Source organism: Canis lupus, chromosome 36, assembly GCF_003254725.2.
Source record: "Canis lupus dingo isolate Sandy chromosome 36, ASM325472v2, whole genome shotgun sequence".
Classification (NCBI taxonomy): Eukaryota; Metazoa; Chordata; class Mammalia; order Carnivora; family Canidae; genus Canis; species Canis lupus.
Genome location: NC_064278.1, coordinates 11,540,089 through 11,558,223, shown reverse-complemented (window position 1 = coordinate 11,558,223; position 18,135 = coordinate 11,540,089). Strand labels below are relative to the sequence as shown.

General features: G+C 34.8%; 1 protein-coding gene across 8 annotated transcripts in view; it reads left to right on the top strand.

The window, feature by feature from the left end:
- The first annotated feature begins 9,726 nt into the window (after positions 1-9,726).
- The window catches only part of LOC112668030 (sodium channel protein type 1 subunit alpha), a 277,785-nt gene continuing 269,376 nt past the window's right edge, over positions 9,727-18,135 (top strand). For 4 of the 8 annotated variants that reach the window (XM_049106367.1, XM_049106365.1, XM_049106366.1 and 1 more), the window contains exons 1-2: positions 15,813-15,922; positions 16,446-16,574. In XM_049106367.1, the coding sequence (XP_048962324.1) occupies positions 15,843-15,922; positions 16,446-16,574 (209 nt within the window). In that variant the 5' untranslated portion in view covers positions 15,813-15,842. Of the gene's footprint in view, positions 9,860-15,812; positions 15,923-16,445; positions 16,575-18,135 lie in introns of those variants that run through there. The other 4 variants (XM_049106362.1, XM_049106363.1, XM_035698427.2 and 1 more) reach the window with 2 other exon arrangements.

Here is an 18,135-nt window from a genome sequence, read left to right as displayed (position 1 = left end):
CTGCTCTTGATATTTGATTCCAGGAAGATAGTTTCCAGAGCAATAGTCTGTTCTGAGTCATAGCAGGCATCCAGAGACCCTAAAACTCTAGAGACATTACCTGTGATATTTCTTGCTTGAAAGAAGGGATCATTCTTGTAGTCTGATTCCATTAAGGATATTTAAATGCTTCTTAGAAGATGAACCAAGTAGAAGAATTCATTTCCTTTTGAGCTTGTTCAGAAATACCAATTCAATTAAAGAAAAAAAATCTTACTCATATGTCTATTGAGCCCATAACTGGTCTAATTAAAAAAATATTTTCAAGTTTTCATATAAAGTTCAAGGCAACAAAAATAAATTAATGGGAATTTCATCAAATAAAGGAAATGCAGCAGCAATCCAAACCTCTGAGTGATTGGTATTTATCCTAGGGCTATGTCTAACATTATATTTTACAAAGTAACTGGTTTTAAATGGTCCAATGATTTTAGGCTCAGAGTGGGTACATAAGTTCGACATCCAAGGTCACATACATAGCTAGTAAATGGTAAATCCAAGATTTAAACTCCAGGCTTTCTACCTCTAGAACTTACACTTGAATCATTATTCTAGACCAAAACTCTGCTTGTATTATATTAGAATTCTATGGGAATATATATATATATATATGAAATATGTTTCATGTTTAAGAGGCTAGTAATTCCTATAAACTGAATTATCCTCAAGATTAATGGAATTAATAGATCTTAATTATAGATGCATGATGAAATTGTTCAAAACAAGGAATTCAGATGGAAGGACAAGTTAATATTATTAACAAAACTACTTTTTTCAGGATAACAATTTGCAAAACTCTCTTCTAAGTACTTTACACATACTTAACCATCCCAGTCCTAGCCACTCTTTGAGGCAGTGATATTAATAAAATACCATTTTTCAAAGTAGGAAACTGAAATTCAAAAAAGTTAAGTCATCTGAACAGGGTCAATAGCTATAAAAGGTAGAACAGGGATTGTGATGTTCAGGTCAAGATGATTATTTATCTGTGAGCTACTGGAACCAGTTTGCATTTTTCGTATTGAATACCAATGTACTTCATGGTGTACGTTAACTATTCCTGAAGGATTTCATCTACTTTACATTTTGGAAATTAAGCCATATTCCCAATGTCTTGCAGAAACTCAAATTTAAAAAGAAACTAGAAACTCATTTTTAAAAAGTGTATACAGGGATCCCTGGGTGGCGCAGCGGTTTGGCACTTGCCTTTGGCCCAGGGCGCGATCCTGGAGACCCGGGATCGAATCCCACATCGGGCTCCCGGTGCATGGAGCCTGCTTCTCCCTCTGCCTGTGTCTCTGCCTCTCTCTCTGTGATGACTATCATAAATTAAAAATAATAATAATAATAATAAAAATAAAAAATAAAAAAATAAAAAGTGTATACATTCCTAAATAATATTCATAAAGTAATGAATACATACCTTTCATTCTTATGTTGATAAAATAAACATGTTTCTTTTAATATCTTTTTCTTTTTTGTAGTGTTGTCATTTATTCCTGAAAAAAATTGAGGTATAACTGGCATGTAATATGTAACTTTCAGGTGTATAACAGAATGATTTGGTATCTGTATACACTGTGAAATGATCACTACAATAAGTAGTTACCATCTGACATCATACATAGTTAAATTTTTTTCTTTTTTCTTCTTCTGTTGAGGACTTTGAAGGTTTACTCTCAGCAACTTTCAAATATTCAATACAGTATTATTGACTATAGGCACCACGGAAGATTGACTTTTAAAAAAATACTTAAAAAAACTAGATGCAGCTCTTAGTTATTTTACAGTTTTACAGGGTTTTTTTTCTTTTTTTCTTTTTCTTTCTTTTTTTTTTTTTTTTTGTCATTGTTATTTTTGAAAGACATTTTATTATCAGTGTTCCATTCCGTCTACTCAAGGCACTGGATGAGATGGCAGCTCAAGCAGAGAAGCTGGAGACAAACCCCACCCTCCTGGGAGGGCCAGAAGCGCCTGGTGACCTCAGGGGGCCACGCTGGAGGGCTCTGGGGAGCAGATGGGAGGGCACTCCAGCCAGCCCGCACGGGCCCTGACTCACTGGGAGAAGGTCCTTCCCTCCCACCCTCAGAGGCCCAATTTTTGTTAGCAGCAAGTTATCTGAGGTCACATAAGAGCTGACCAGTTTGAAGGATGAGTGAGTGTTAAGGGCATTCTAGCAAGGAGTATCCCATGCCTCAAAGGAAAGTAGAGAGAATAAAGGATATAAAAATGGGGTTTCCAGGCCTAATAGGGATAAAGGAATGTGAGCAACATGAGTGATGCTTAAAATGTTGCGAAATAATTTAAAAAAAAATAAAAATAAATGTTGAGAATTAAAACTAAAAATTAACATGATGACGAATTTGCTTTGCTCTTTCATTGTCTTGGATTTTAGAGCTGTGACTATACTAAGGGACAGAGGATATTTTTGTTAATCTCACATCCCTTGGTTTATCATCTTCCTTCAGTGTTTCAGTGTCGTTTCTCATTATTCTTTGTGTTTCTTCATTCCACTTTTCTTTCTTTAACTGAGGCTAACAGATTCAGAGTTCAAATATGTGGTGCTTTTCTCTTTTTAAAATTTTTTTATTTAAATTCAATTTAGTTAACATAGAATGTATCATTAGTTTCAGGGGTAGGATTTAGGGATTCATCAGTTGTATATAATACCTACTGCTCATTCCATCACATACCCTCCTTAATCCCCATCACTTAGTTTCTCCATCCCTCCTCACTTCCCCTACAGCAACCCTTAGTTTGTTTCCTAGAGTTAAGTGTCTCTTACGGTTTTTCCTTCCCTTCCCTTATGTTCTTCTGTTTTGTTTCTTTAATTCCCCCCCCTCTCCCTTTTGCGTTAAGGCCTTTGTAGGGAGAAGGATGGGCCCATCCCTGGTGTTCTCTCCAGCCCTTTTCACCTACTGGTAGGATTCCATTCCCTTTCTGTCCCAACAAAGGAACACGGCAGGCTGGGCCTGCTCTGGGATATTTGCAGACAGTGGGGCTCCCCAGGAGGGTGACATCCCTCCAGCTGAGTTCCAGAGAGAGGCCTCTGCCCATTTCTCTGGTAGAAAACAAGGGTTTCCTCAGATGGAAAAAAAAAGTATGCCCATTCGATAGGAACTCCGATGAAGAAAAAAAAATCATATGAGAATTTCATATTTCACTTAGCATAATACACTCTAGCTCCATCCACATGGTTGCCAACAGCAAGATTTCATTATTTTTGATGGCTGAGTAATATTCCCGTGTGTGTGTGTGTTGCTTTTCTTGAATGGAGTTTATGTTTATCCTTTCAATTTTAAAATGGAAATTTTAAACTTTGATGTTTTACATTCTTACTCTTCAAATAAAACAAAATCCAAAAAGTTTTTGTGCGCCTTAAATTAAATTTGCTTTCTCTTATTAAGTAATAAAACCTGGTTACTAAGTTGTATTCATCAGATGTTTTCACTTTAGTGCATTTGTTGGTTTGAAGTGGTTCTTAAAAGGAGGTTCATATCAATCATTTATGTTTTTTAAAAAGTAGAAAAGTGGGACGCCTGGATGGCTCAGCGGTTGAGCATCTGCCTTTGGCTCAGAGCATGATCCTCGGAGTTCCAGGATCGAGTCCCATGTCGGGCTCCCTGCATGGAGCCTGCTTCTCCCTCTGCCTGTGTCTCTGCCTTTACGTCTCTCACAAATAAATAAATAAAAAATATTTTTTAAAAAGTAGAAAAGCTTAGATCCTCCCACTAGAAGTTTGTTTCAGCAAACTTATTTGGGTAAGCCCTGACAGCTGCTTTTTTTTTTAAGTTACATGGTTGATTCTTTTATACATTGTGGTTTAGAATCACAGTGGAGTATACCTTTACTTTGACATATGCATTTCAGGCAGCAATAGGGACAAGCTGCCTTCTTACTATTACCTAACATAAGTGAAAAGAGCTTTTAAAACATAGTCGTTAAGAAAATAGTAGGAAATAATACTTATTAATTCCATACTACGGGTTCTTGGTATAACATAATACCGATTTCTAAACCTAATTATGGAAGAATTGGCATCAGATTCAGTGATACTTGATATTATTGAAAATCACACATCTAGCAAGCCAGCCATAGGTGGCACCTAAAAAAGCATTCCATATTCATTTAAGAGAGAAAGTAGAAGACACATTCCTTACCCTGTGGGATTTTGCAGTGTGACATATTAAGACTTTGAAAGAGTTATTAACAAAATAAATTTCAAATTATTTCATTTACCCGATTATATAAATAATGGGTCTAATACAGAGATTACTTTTTCAAAACCTTGTCTTTATTATTGGAGTACTAAATTTTCACTAGAATGATCTTTTTAATTGAACCTCTTCCATGCTTTTCAGCCAGGTGACTCTTGAATAAGTTTCCTATATCATTTCTTGTATTTTCTTTCTTCCATTTGCTGCTCCCTTTTTTGAAACTGATGCTAGGACTTCCTAAATAATTCCACATCTAAATTTTGTTTTGAGTTTTCCCTTGTTCTACTGTATTGACACAAATCTAAAGTACAGAACACTGAATTTTTTTCATATATATGTACCTGTGTGACCATCACACAGATCAGCTCTCACACACCTGAGAATTCTCACTTGTACCCCTCCTGGTGAAGTACCTGTGGAAAATAACTAAAATTCTGATGTCTTTTTAGCAAATACTTTATTGAAATTTTTATTTTGATGATTATGCCTCCAGTTACCAAGAATTTTTATTGTTTTCAGTTCCTTTTTTTCTAATAACCTGTTCTTTTCACTAGGAGCTTATCTTCTCAAACTTCTCTGAAAATACTAATTTTAACCTCTTATTTATTACCCTATGTTTGCTAAATGTTTCCTTTCTTCTAGAGTTAGGAGTATGGTCTGTTCATCTCAGTCTTTCAATTTTATATTTGATAGGCCTTGATTACCAATTCATCCTTAATTATCTATTAATATTTATGAATGAAAGACTATGTTGCTGTTTAGGGTTGCTTCTGTCTTTGTGTAGGTCTGTTTCCCAAACAAATCCTGCCTTGTTGGGGGAATACCTGCAAGCTTTGTGTATGTGGCTGTGTGGTGTGTATATGTCTGGTAGGCTAAATTTTAGGATATGGGTAAGGAAAAGGCAAGAAGAGTCCACCTTCAGAGAAAATCCTAAGTAATCTACCAAAATATCAGGGGTAATAAGAGTAAATTTAGCAAAGCCACGGGATACTAAACTAGGTTCAATTTTACCATTTTTGCATCAAACAATTGTTCCATTGTTATTCAAAACAGTGTTTCCAAACTGTCTTCTGAAAAACGCAGGAGAAATTAACATGTGAAATACAAAGAGTTCTGTACCAGTTTGAGGTTACCCTTAGGAAATGAGTGAGGAATGAAGATAATTGAGTTGAGAATGGTGAGGGGGCTTCAACTATAACTGAATATTTTTATTTCTTCAAAAAACAAAAAGTTAAAGATCCAAAACAAATATGGGAAACTGTTAAAGTTTGTTAAATCTAGTATTTCCTATACTTTCTGTGTGTTTGAAATATTTCATAATTTATCATTTCTAACATCATCAAAATAAAAAAGGAACCACTAAAAAAAGAGTTCTATGATCTAGCAGAGTCAAAGTCGGCCATATATCAACTCTATCAAACTCTTAAATGTAAAAAGTCTCTGATAGTTTAGTGGCAGAGAAATTTGCTTGTTTTCTACTCCAGTATCTTCCAAATTTAGCCCCAGAACTCTTTTATGGCGTATTATTTCATATTGCATGGGCCAGCATTCACAGATACTAGTTTTTTATATGCTGCTTTGTAATTTGTACCCAATTACTTATCAAAATAATTTGAGGAATTATTCAGTGGAAAATTATATTTAAAATAGAAATAGAAATAAAAATTTAAAAACATGAGAAAAAGGTAGTAAATTAAAAAAAGAAAATCAACAAAGAGCCTGTTTTCCCCTTGACTCTACCCTGCTTCTAGGAAAAATGGAAATGAACACTTTAGGGATCTTACGTCAATTAATTCAGAGATTAATGTTTTGGTTTAACCTGAGGATAAATCCCACTGCCTCACACTTAGATATAAAGGAGGAAGTGGAGAAATGTGGCCTGCGACATTGTTGGGTAGATAATCCTTACTCAACTTGTTTTCTGACCTACTTAACCCATGGGCCAACTCTATGACTTCTTTGCTGGATGGGAATATTTTTTTCTCTAACTCTCTCAGATGAGTATGTAGGCTGTGGCTTCTGCTAATTTCCTCACTTAGGTAATCCTATATGCTCTCTCTTCTTCAGATTTGTGAAAACTCTTTAGTGTCTTCTCTGGTCTTCAGTGACATCATGAAAATTTTCCCTACTCCATCTTTATTTTCATTGCATTGGGAATTTGAAAGCCAAGGGGTGAAAAACACATGGGTTAGAAGTCATAAATTAGAAATTGAAGTCTTGACTGGAAAAATGTATGAAGAAAAAATAGATGATAGATAGTACATGTATGCATGCATAGATAAGGGAGTTCAGAATAAATTTTTTATATCTACTTTAACTGTGAGAAATCCTAGATACAGGGATTATACCTTTACTTTTGGTTTTCAGTAATTGTGTAAGTATCATCTAATATTGAGGTTAACAGTAGCTGGATAGAATCGTCATGAGAACACCAAAATGTACAATATGTACAATATTCAAAAGAAAGCGTAGTCCTAGTAATATTAATAAGTGGAAATATGATACTATTATTTTTCAAAGTTTTAAATTAAAAAATGTTGATTTCATTAAATTTATTAGATTCAAGTGAAATAAATTTAAGTGCATCCTTTCAAAGTATTTTTTTGGGCAATAATGCATGACATTTCCATTATAAAAATTTGAAAAATAAAGAAAAGTATAAAGAAAGTAAAATTAAAAATTGAGATGAATATACAGGTATGTGTATATGTAACACATACATCAGTTACCCATTAGAAGATTTTTATAATTCATTAAATAGTTTTTAAAAGTGTTCTTCAAATGCCACTCAGTTTTTCATTATATGTTCATTTTTTATTTTACGGAACCCTATTAGGCTTTTAGGTTGATTATAATTTTTCAATATTATGGTAAACATCTGAAGTAAACATCTTCATAAATGTTTGAGGACATCTGAGATTATTGCTTCTGGATAAATTCTAGAAGGGAGGTTATTTAGCAATAAAAATGAATTATCATATTTAAGGGTTTGATAGATATTACAGAATTCTCCTCAAAAAGTTTGGATACATTATTTATTCCCATCATCAAGATAGGAGGCAGTGACTTCTATACCCTCCAAACTAGAGGATGATGATGGAATCTGATCTGAGTCTCTTCAGCTTACTTTCCAAGACAGACCATGATTGTAAGCAGATGCTCAGATGCTTAGTGTCTTTTGGCCTAATCCGGAAAATACCAAGCGTGGTACCACTGACATGAATCACTTGCCAACCCTGCTGTTTGTGTATACTTTAGTGAATCAGAACCTGTCTGTATAGGGTATGCATAAATAGAGAGTGAAGGGAAGAAAAAGAAGGGAAAAAAGAATAAGGATAGTGGAATTGGGGATTGGATATCTGTATTCCTGACATCTACTTACCTGAATTTGTCAGATAATTCCTGAAAGGTGTGATACCTCCATTTGAATGTAGGGTATATAAAAATACCAGTTCTTCAACCATCTTTTCTCCAACAGACCAAGTATGTGTACACTGAAAGTCTTTTGAGGAAAGTAATCTTCCCCTCCCCTGTATGATTTCCAGAAGCATTGCGGAGCCTGCAAAACCCAAGTGGAAACTGCACTCACTGCCTTATTTCTCAGATTGAAGTGGTATAGTTTCTACAAGGCTACTAAGGTCTTTTTAAAATACATAGATTTCTGTTAAGGAGATTTCTTTCTTATAACTGTGCCCAAATAACTGAGTGGAAAAATCATCCACTTTGTTTTAAATATAATTGAAGTTTATTTTGTTTGATATGGCAATAGGAAAATCCTGAAAAAGAATAGTTTTAGCTTCTCCCACTTCTTTTTCTGAATCTTTGTTGTCACTACTGTGATTTGCTTAATTTTTATACTTAGCCCTGGATAATAAAAGAGCAGACCCTGACTTCTCTTAGTTCACTCTCCGGGTTTGGTGATATTATTTACTATACAGCTTTTCAAGCCATTCACAATGGACCAGTATATTACATGTTGGTCATGTTGGTGTGTCCAACTCTGAGGCAATCTTAATGTAAAAAAAAAAGGATTACTTTTGTTTTTTAATGAAGAAGTTATGAAGCTATCCTGACTCATTGAAATAATGTGTTTGTTATTTTAAAATAAGAACTATTCTTTTTTATGCTTTTTTGTTTAGAACATTCCAAGATACTGATACATAGGGACTTGACTTTTGTATTTTACATTTTTTCTTTTATATAAGTTTTGTGATGTTTTGTATATACATATATGTTATTTAGGGAAGTCATAGTTTGAATGCATACCCTATTTTGTTTTTTTTTAATTTTTTAATTGAATTTAAATTTTTAATTTGAATGCATACCCTATTGTGGTTTTTTAAAAAAATTTAAATTGAATTTTTAAATTCAAATTTAAATTAAAACACAAATATGTTTTAAATTTCTTTTCTTTGTTATTCCTAACATATTTTCCCTAATTGTTTTTAATTCAAAATGAGAATATATTTTTTGTGGTATCTAAAGGGACATATAATTGTAAGAAAATGTAGAAATGCAAAATAGAATAAAACAATCTTTCCATCACCTCATTTCACAGAAATGAGTTTCCCCAAGAGAGGGGAGCAGAGGTTTGTGAGCAATGTTAATGAGATTAAGACAGAAGAGGATGAAGTGAGGTGATCAGAGAATCAAGAGAAGCTTGAGAGTGGTAGGAGACTGTTAAAATTCTTACTGCGGTAAATTTTAAATGAGAAAGGTTGATTGAATTGCAGTAAAAATGAATACAGATGAAAAGTAAAGGGAATTGATTTGTTTTTTCATTAAGTTGTCAGTTTTTCACTTTAAAAACTGAGAAGTAAAAAAATAAATAAAAAAATAAAAGCTGGGAAGTGTTAAGTTCAAATTTTTAAATAAAGATGGTAAAGAGCATGAAAAGTTAAGTCTTGCGTGTAGCAGTCACTCAATAAATGCTAATTCAACATAATAATTCTGTGAACACATTACTTCTTATAGTTGAAACAAAAAAATCTGTTTAAAGATTGATTGATTGATTGATTGATTGATTGGTTGATTTGAGAGAGTGAGAGAGCCCAGGTGCACACACATGTGAGTACAGGGGCAAAGGGAGAGAATCTCAGCAGACTCCTGCTGAGCACAGAGCCTGAGGCAGGCCTGATCTCATGACCCTGAGATCCTGACCTGAGCTGAAATCAAGAATTGAACACTTAACCCACCTGAGCCACCCAGGTGCCCCAACATCTGTTTATTATTTTTTTTACTGTGCCATTTCTGGCTGGCAAACATTTAACACTTTATTTCTTTGTTTCCATTTAGGCCTCTTATGTAAGGAGCTGAAGGGGAAATAAAATAAACAGGATGAAAAGATGGCAACGTTGCCTCCCCCAGGACCTCAGAGTTTTGTCTACTTTACAAAACAGTCTCTTGCCCTCATTGAACAACGTATTGCTGAAGGAAAAACAAAGGAACCCAAGGAAGAAAAGAAAGATGATGATGAAGAAGGCCCGAGGCCAAGTAGCGACTTGGAAGCTGGCAAACAGCTGCCCTTCATCTATGGGGACATCCCCCCAGGCATGGTGTCAGAGCCCCTGGAGGACCTGGACCCCTACTACGCAGACAAAAAAGTGAGTTATTGTGACTGCAGTAGTGTGGTCTCTGCTTCTTTTGTTCAGAGAGCTATTTTAAGTTGAGAATCCACTACATGACACAGGTGTTCAGCTAAATGCATATGTAGGATATTCAGATTATGTACTTTTAATTTTTCATCAAAACTGGTTGTCACTGTCATATTATTTTGATTTCTGTAATCTTTCAAAATATTCAATATAATGTCCAACCTTTTTGGACGTGACACAGATGCATACCTGTAGGAACAAAATCATTATCAATCTGAGAACTAAGAGCTGGGATATGTCCAGAATGCATTTGCACGCAGGTGACAGCTGAATCCATGGGAACATATAAGATCATTCAGCTAGTAATGGAATTTAGACTTTCCATTGTTCAATAAAGAAAGGGGCATATATTATAAAATTATTAGAAAAGTTGAGGACCAAGAAAGACTGTAGGAATGAGCAAAGAAAATGAGCTGGCAACTTTGCGTAAGCAGTTTGTCTTAGGGGATAGAAAGCAAAGCAAGATGGTGGCAGAGAGCAAATAAAAAGAGGAAGTTGGTAGTGGTACATTCATGCTGAGAAATCTCTCATTTTTCCACTAGAAAGATGGTCAGTTGAGGCACCAAATTGAAAACCTTTTCAACACAGCTTTGAAAGCAAAGGAAAATTATTCACAGGAGAAAAATACAGAGGGTTGGAATAATGTCATAGCGAGTTGCAGATGTTAACAGACAAGATACAAGCTTCAGGTCCAAGTGTATTTGCATTAGAAATGTGGAGAGAAAAAAAAAAAAGAAACGTGGAGAGACTTGAGGGGCAGATAGAGGTTGGATTTGGAGAGTCCTGATATGTTGAAGTAATGCGGTAATGAAGTAAATGCAGGCACGTCAGAGGAAATGCGTGTTAAATGATGTCAGTATTTTCCATAGTACAGGAATGGAAATTGTCCTCTGAATGTCAAATGTTGAGAGTACCAGAGTTGAGAAGGTGTTTATTACATTAGTGAATTGGGAAAAGTTTGAAATAACTGCTGTCAAGTTTATTCTATTGAGAAAATGCGAAGTACAGTTGCAGACACAACCAGGTTGAAGTTGAAGACTCTACGAGGAGTCTGTAAAGAATTAGATAAGCAGTTCCATAACTTTCTCCAACATTGCTTTGCATTATAGCACCTGTAGACTTTGAGAGATCAAGAAAGGCAAAATACTGTCCATTTAAAAACATATTTTGGGCCGCCTAGATGGCTCGGTTGGCTAAGTGAGTGCTTTTGGCTCAGATCGTGATCTCAGGGTTCTGGGATCAAGTCCTGCATTGGGCTCCCTGCTCAGCAGAGAGTCTGCTTCTCTCTCTCCCTCTGCCCCTCCTCCCCACTTGTACGCTCTCTCTCTGTCTCAAATAAATAAATAAAATCGTAAACAAAAATAAAAACATATTTTTGATTTGTTTAAAATATAAATAAAAGAATATTTCTTGAAAAGACACCTAGCACATAAGGTAAAATAGAAAACATATTTTAAATATCTTGAAGTATAAAATATGATGAGGTTATATTTTGACAGTAGAAACATGTCTGCCTCAGGTGGTAGTTGCTATGAATAGCGATACCTAATATTTTGGTTCACTTTAAACCCAGCATCTCAACAGGCTGATAGCACAGTGATTAAAAAGTGGAATCCTGTGAAGACCTTGAAATATTACACAGCATTCTAATTAATCAGTCACTATTCTTACACAGAAAGGAAGAATGGTAATATGTATGGAGAATCTCTGTGTTAGGCACTAGACTTTTTTTATAAATTAGCACACAAATACATTTATCATAAACTGGTGAGAAGAGACATAATACTCTATTTTTAGATGAGACAAAGGGCTTGGGGAAATTCAATGTACAAAATGTTATACCCTGGTAAATTGTAGATTTTTAAAAATTCAGGTTGGTTTGACCCCCTACTGAGATATTCTGTTGTGCAACATCTCTTAGTATCTTAGTTTCTGTTGTATAGCAACCATTATGCCAACAACTTGGCAAAAGTGAGTGAAATAATGATGAGTGAATAATTAGATAGGCAAGATAAAAAATACTTTCTCATTTGCTTATTCATCCTGAAAAATTCCTGGCTCAGCATGGATACCAACTACATTTCTTAATTCCACAAGGGGGCTGGATGTTACTTAATCAGCTACTCCTTAGGGGGAAAGGAATCTCTCCAGAATAATCCTGGAGTCAGAGATAGACACTAATACTGGTTTAAAATGACTTGGGAGGTAAAGAGAAAATGTTTACATTTGAATGGAGGATTAGTCTACGGCCATACCACCCTGAACACGCCTGATCTTGTCTGAATGGAGGATTATAGACTTATTAATAAATGGAGTAATGTTAGTTATGTGATAGACTAATTTAATAGACGACATTTGGGACGGGACTCCAGCCCTTCACCTTGTCCCCAATTCCTTTTAAATATCCAGTATTTGGATATCAGATAGCCTCATCAAAAGCCTAACAACCCACATGTGCATCAGTATTGTTGAGTTTTGACTTTTGCTTACAACTTTCGGGTTAACTTTGTGTTTCAAGTTACTCACACTAATTGACCAAAACTTTATTTCTGCTACATTATAATTACTGCTTGTATTAAAAATCTTAGTGACCCCAAATTTGACTTGGGCTCTGATATTAATCTGTATTAGAGTGTAATTATCAATGCTTCATTAAAACAAAGAACAGGGATCCCTGGGTGGCTCAGCGGTTTGGCGCCTGCCTTTGGCCCAGGGCGCGATCCTGGAGACCCGGGATCGAATCCCACATCGGGCTCCCGGTGCATGGAGCCTGCTTCTCCCTCTGCCTGTGTCTCTGCCTCTCTCTCTCTCTCTCTCTGTGACTATCACAAATAAATAAAAATTAAAAAAATAAAATAAAATAAAACAAAGAACAGTTAATGATAGAAGTTAGGGCTTCATTTTTACGTGTGATGCATATGTAAGTACTTTTTAATAGTGTTATGCTGTGCTTTTATTGTAAGTGAAAGTTTTTTTGTCTTTAAAAAGAATAAATTACCAATCACCCTCTGCTATGGGTATTAAGAAGAAAGGTACATTGTCTTATTATCTTCATATTTTCTGTGCCTTATATGTTGCCTGTAATTTCAGCAGCTGCTCCCAACATTGACTAAGAATTTAACAATGTGCCATAAACTTAAAAAACTTTATAGGTACTAGGTGCTGGCTCTCACGCTGCTAAATGGTGGATCTGATATTTAGAATCACATCTATCCAAACCAAAGCTATGCTTTTTAGACACCATAATTCTCTAATTTTATGTTCAACAAATACTTAAATAAATTAGCAAAATGAAAAGAATTTGGCAGCCCCGGTGGCTCAGGGGTTTAGCGCCGCCTCAGCCCAGGGCATGATTCTGGAGACCCAGGATTGAGTCCCATGTAGGGCTCCCTGCATGGAGCCTGCTTCTCCCTCTGCCTGTGTCTGCCTCCCTCTCCCTGTGTCTCTTATGAATAAATAAAATAAAATCTTAAAAAAAATTAAAAGAATTTATTCAAACTTTGACATCTACGCATTTCATAGCAGGATTTTAGAATTTCTTAAAGGGACCTATGCTGATCCCTCAAATTTTGTTTGAGGTTTACTTATTCTCCTACCTATAATTAACTCCTAGGTGTGTGTAAACCCAGATATTCCTAGAGAAGTTTTTGATTTTTTTTTTTTAGAGATTCTATTTATTCATGAGAGGCACAGAGGCAGAAACATAGGCAGCAGGAGAAGCAGGCTCCCTGTGGGGATCCCCACATGGGACTCCATCCCAGGACTTTGGAATCACAACCTGAGCCAAAGGCAGACACTCAACCACCCAGGTGCCTGAGAAGTTTTTGATTTGAATAAACATTGGGAATTTAAATTTAAAAATAGAGATGAATTCTTTTTTGTAAAAATTTCAAGTGCAGTGTAACTTTATCTGGCCAAGTCTAGACAGTAATGTTGCAATTTTTACGTTAGCTCAGCTGACCTCTGGTTCAGGAAGTCTCCCTAATAATTCTGACACACGTGTGCCTGTCTCCTCCATATTGTCACACTCCTCCATTTGTATTTCTCTGTATTATTCTTGTCCCATCTTGCTTTGTATTCAAGATATTGTGTATGCATCACTTTTCTAGGACGTTTCTTGAATGTAAAACCAAAGACTCACTTACAGTAAATGCCTTTTATCACCTCATATGCCAGAGTTGCTCACTACACAATTACAGAACGTTATGGATGAATGAATTTTAAAAAGCACAGTGTATCAAGATTTAAGACAATAGTGGTTGTACTCAAAGACTAGATATCAATTTTAAAGCTAATTTTAAGTGTAAAAGTGAACGTTATGTTAAATCATGTTTAGGTATAATTAGTATAGTGAAAGTGACCAGGAATATAAAAGGGCATCTGAAAATAGCAGATTCTCGTTCCTTTTCATGAAAACTCTGCCACATAAAATTAAAAAGTAACATACTCAAACTTAGGTCCCCAATTTGGTGAAAAATATTTGTTCCCGGAAACCCGTTCCTAAACTTATATAAAATTCAGATTAAACAACAACAAAAGACCAAGTCAGTGTCTACTCAATAACACAGGCAATTTGCCTACCAACTACAGAAAAATTAGACAAAGATTTGAACTTAATCTTCCTAATTTCCCAGCAGCTTTCTTAGATTGCATTAATATTTTCTTATTGTTGCTATTTATTTGTTTGAGTTTAAATTTTTAACTAAATACCAAAGCCATAGAGAATGTCACTTATTGTGCAATGGTTACATAATACATTTCAAGAGTATTTGGTTCATTTGTATTATTTTTAAAAATTACTCTGAGTTAGGAGCAAGGAAGTCCTTTAATTTGTGTTCTTTTATTTTAGCTGTTATTAGAATTATATCTAGAATAGGAAAATTGAACTGGGTAATAGGATTCTTCTAACTCTAATATTCCTTAAATTGATGAAAATGTGTTTTTGAAAGGACTCATATTTTGGAACACTTGCCATTAATTATGACAATAGCCAACAAGTATTAAAATTCTCAAGGTGTTATGGCCAAAATCAGAGATAGCTAGTTTCTATTTAGTTTGCTTAAAATGCAGTGAAATGAAAGAAGGAAATTATATTCTAAACTAATCCAGTGGCACAACTTATTGTTACTGATTTGGGTATTAAAGGGATATGAAAAAGAGAAGACACTATATTTTGGGAGCTCTAGGCAATCCATGCTCACAGTTGTCTCACTTCTTAATTTACTAAGAAGAAATGGACCAAGTTCGTTGGTCAACGTGACCTAAACAGCTGCATTAATGGCAGTTAATGGCGACGCTGCTTGAGTCTGATGGCATGTTTCTTTACTATGACCCTACTACATGCAGATGTGGTAAACTGCTGATATAAACGTGCTAGGATGAAATTTTGGATTCTCAATTTCATGCTATTTTCTTTTTTTCCCACAGACTTTCATAGTATTGAACAAAGGGAAAGCAATCTTCCGTTTCAATGCCACCCCTGCTTTGTACATGCTGTCTCCATTCAGTCCTCTAAGAAGAATATCTATTAAGATTTTAGTACACTCATATCCTTTTTAAAATGATTACTGGCATTGGTTTTTTAAAACGTAGGTTTTGCTGTTTATTCAAGTATAGATTTTAGTCCTCTTGTAGCTGAAAAGATGGGTTTTAGTTCACCGATTTTGATATAATTTGATGTAAGTCTCAGAAAATTGGGAGAATGGCAGTTTTTAGCATTTTAGGATAAATTTTAGGATAAATTATTTTTATGATAAATTACTTCGTATATTAGTCCCTTGTCCAAAGAAATAGAAAAAAAAGGTATAAATTCATATAGAATTATTTTCTAGGAAAAAGTTGTTAGCATTTTAACAAGTGTCATTATCAAATATTCAAAGTTCCCACTGTGTTCTTTTATCCTGTTCCTTGATTCTAAGCTACCTTATTCAGCATGCTTATTATGTGCACTATTCTGACAAACTGCATATTTATGACCATGAGTAACCCTCCAGATTGGACCAAGAATGTAGAGTAAGTGGGTATAAATACATTTTAATATGATCTCTATGTTATTTTAATCCTCTCCTTTCCCGCCATAAAGTTACTACAACTCTAAAAATTGTGGTGTTTTTCTGCCCATGTTATATGGTTGCTTTTCTTTCAATTATTTTTTTCTTCTCTGTGGTATTAATCTGCGAGCAGTGGAATAGAATAGTCAGATGCTACAGTCTTTTCTAGAAGAATGAATGTATCAGATGTCCTACTTGTTTCTTAAGACATGTGTATTTCTGATAGGAGTAATGTAGGACTTTTCCAGGCAGATCTAATACCTATGTTCTTAGTCATTTTGAATACCACGACTTTCTAATGTAGACATTTAAAAATTTTCTGGAAATACCTTTACTGTAGTTTATTCTAATAGAGTGAATCCAGGGATTTCCCCAATAGCCACACTCCAATAGATGCCTTTCTCTGGTTGATCAGAAAAAATAAAAGATTTACATGGTGTTGTATTCTCCTTATATTTAATATTCCATTGGATTCTTGTGTCTAGGTACACTTTTACTGGAATATATACTTTTGAGTCACTTGTCAAAATCCTTGCAAGAGGCTTCTGTGTAGGAGAATTCACTTTCCTTCGTGACCCATGGAACTGGCTCGATTTTGTCGTCATTGTTTTTGCGTAAGTACATTCAGTTTTTGAAATGGCAAACTTAGGAGAATCAGTATTTCAGTAAGAACAAGTCCTTGGGGTCTGACTTTTCCTGCATGTAAAGTTGTATTTAAAGAATACTGTGTGAAAGCTAGTCATTGATAAGCAAATACTAATTTTTGAGAAAGAGCATTTCCCATTGAAAAGTATATGACATCCTTAAGACTGATCATCTCCTCCATTCTCAGCAATTGGATGGATAGTCTATGCAGTGCAAGTGAGATTACACTTTTTTCCGTGTCTTATTTAAAAACTAATAAAACCTGTAAGAATCGCAGAAAAAGCTCAGGCCTTTAATTATAAAGTACATTTCTCTTTTTATTAACCTATACTATTCAAGAGCTAATTAAATATATTAAGATATAGAAAAGTAAATCTTTTTATAAGGGCTGTCACTGCATATAATCCTAACATCAGTGAATCATATATGCAGCCACAGCTTATTTTTGAGAAAAATATTACATTAAAATATAATTTTAATTAATTCATACTGCTGTTATTTTCCCAAATATATTTGCCAGTAATATTCCATTGTTTTTTAAAATCTCCAACCTAGATACAATATTTTTCTCATCTATCTAATTTTAAAAGTAATACATGTCCATCGGAGGAATTTAGACAATAGAGAAGGGTCTTAAGATTTCTAGTTTCCCATTCCCTCACCCCCACCTCCACCTCCTTGTCCATCAGGCTTGCTTCTTTCATGGTCACATGACTACTGCAGTTGTACCTACCACCTGCTGGTAAGACAATACTGTGTCAAAGAAGGCTGTCTCTTCTCAGGGGTCTCATTTTAAGTTGAGATATAATTTATATGACGTAAAATTAACCCCTTTAAAAGTATAAAATTTTTTTATACTTTTTTTTTTTGTAGTGTTTTTTTTTTTTAGTATTTTCACAAAGTGTTTTTTTTTTTTAGTATTTTCACAAAGTTATGCAACCGTCACTAATCTCTGATTCCAGAATATTTCCGTCATCCCCAAAATAAGTCAATTACATTCCCTTCTTCCCCTAATGCTTGGAAACCACTCATCTGTTTTTGAATCTATGCATTTGCCTATTCTAGGCATTTCATATGAATGGAATCACACAGTATGTGACCTTTTGTGTGTTTTGCTTCTTTTCATTAGCATACAGTTTTCAAAGTTTGCTGTTGACATTTTATAGGATATTAAGTATCTACATTACCATAATGTGGAGGCATAATAACTAAAGCATTTGATTGTTTTTTTTATAAAGATTTTATTTATTTATTCATAGAGATGCTGAGAGAGAGAGAGAGGCAGAGACACAGGCAGAGGGAGAAGCAGGCTCCATGCAGAGAGCCTGACGTGGGACTCGATCCAGGGTCTCCAGGATCACGCCCTGGGCTGCAGGCAGTGCTAAACCGCTGAGCCACCAGGGCTGCCCCATTTGATTGTTTATGTAGGGATTTTAGTGCATGAAACCATTTTAATAATCTGTATTTTGCTCACATAAAAGGGGTCAAATCAAATCTAATTAAATTAAATTAGTTGTGATGGGGGAAAAA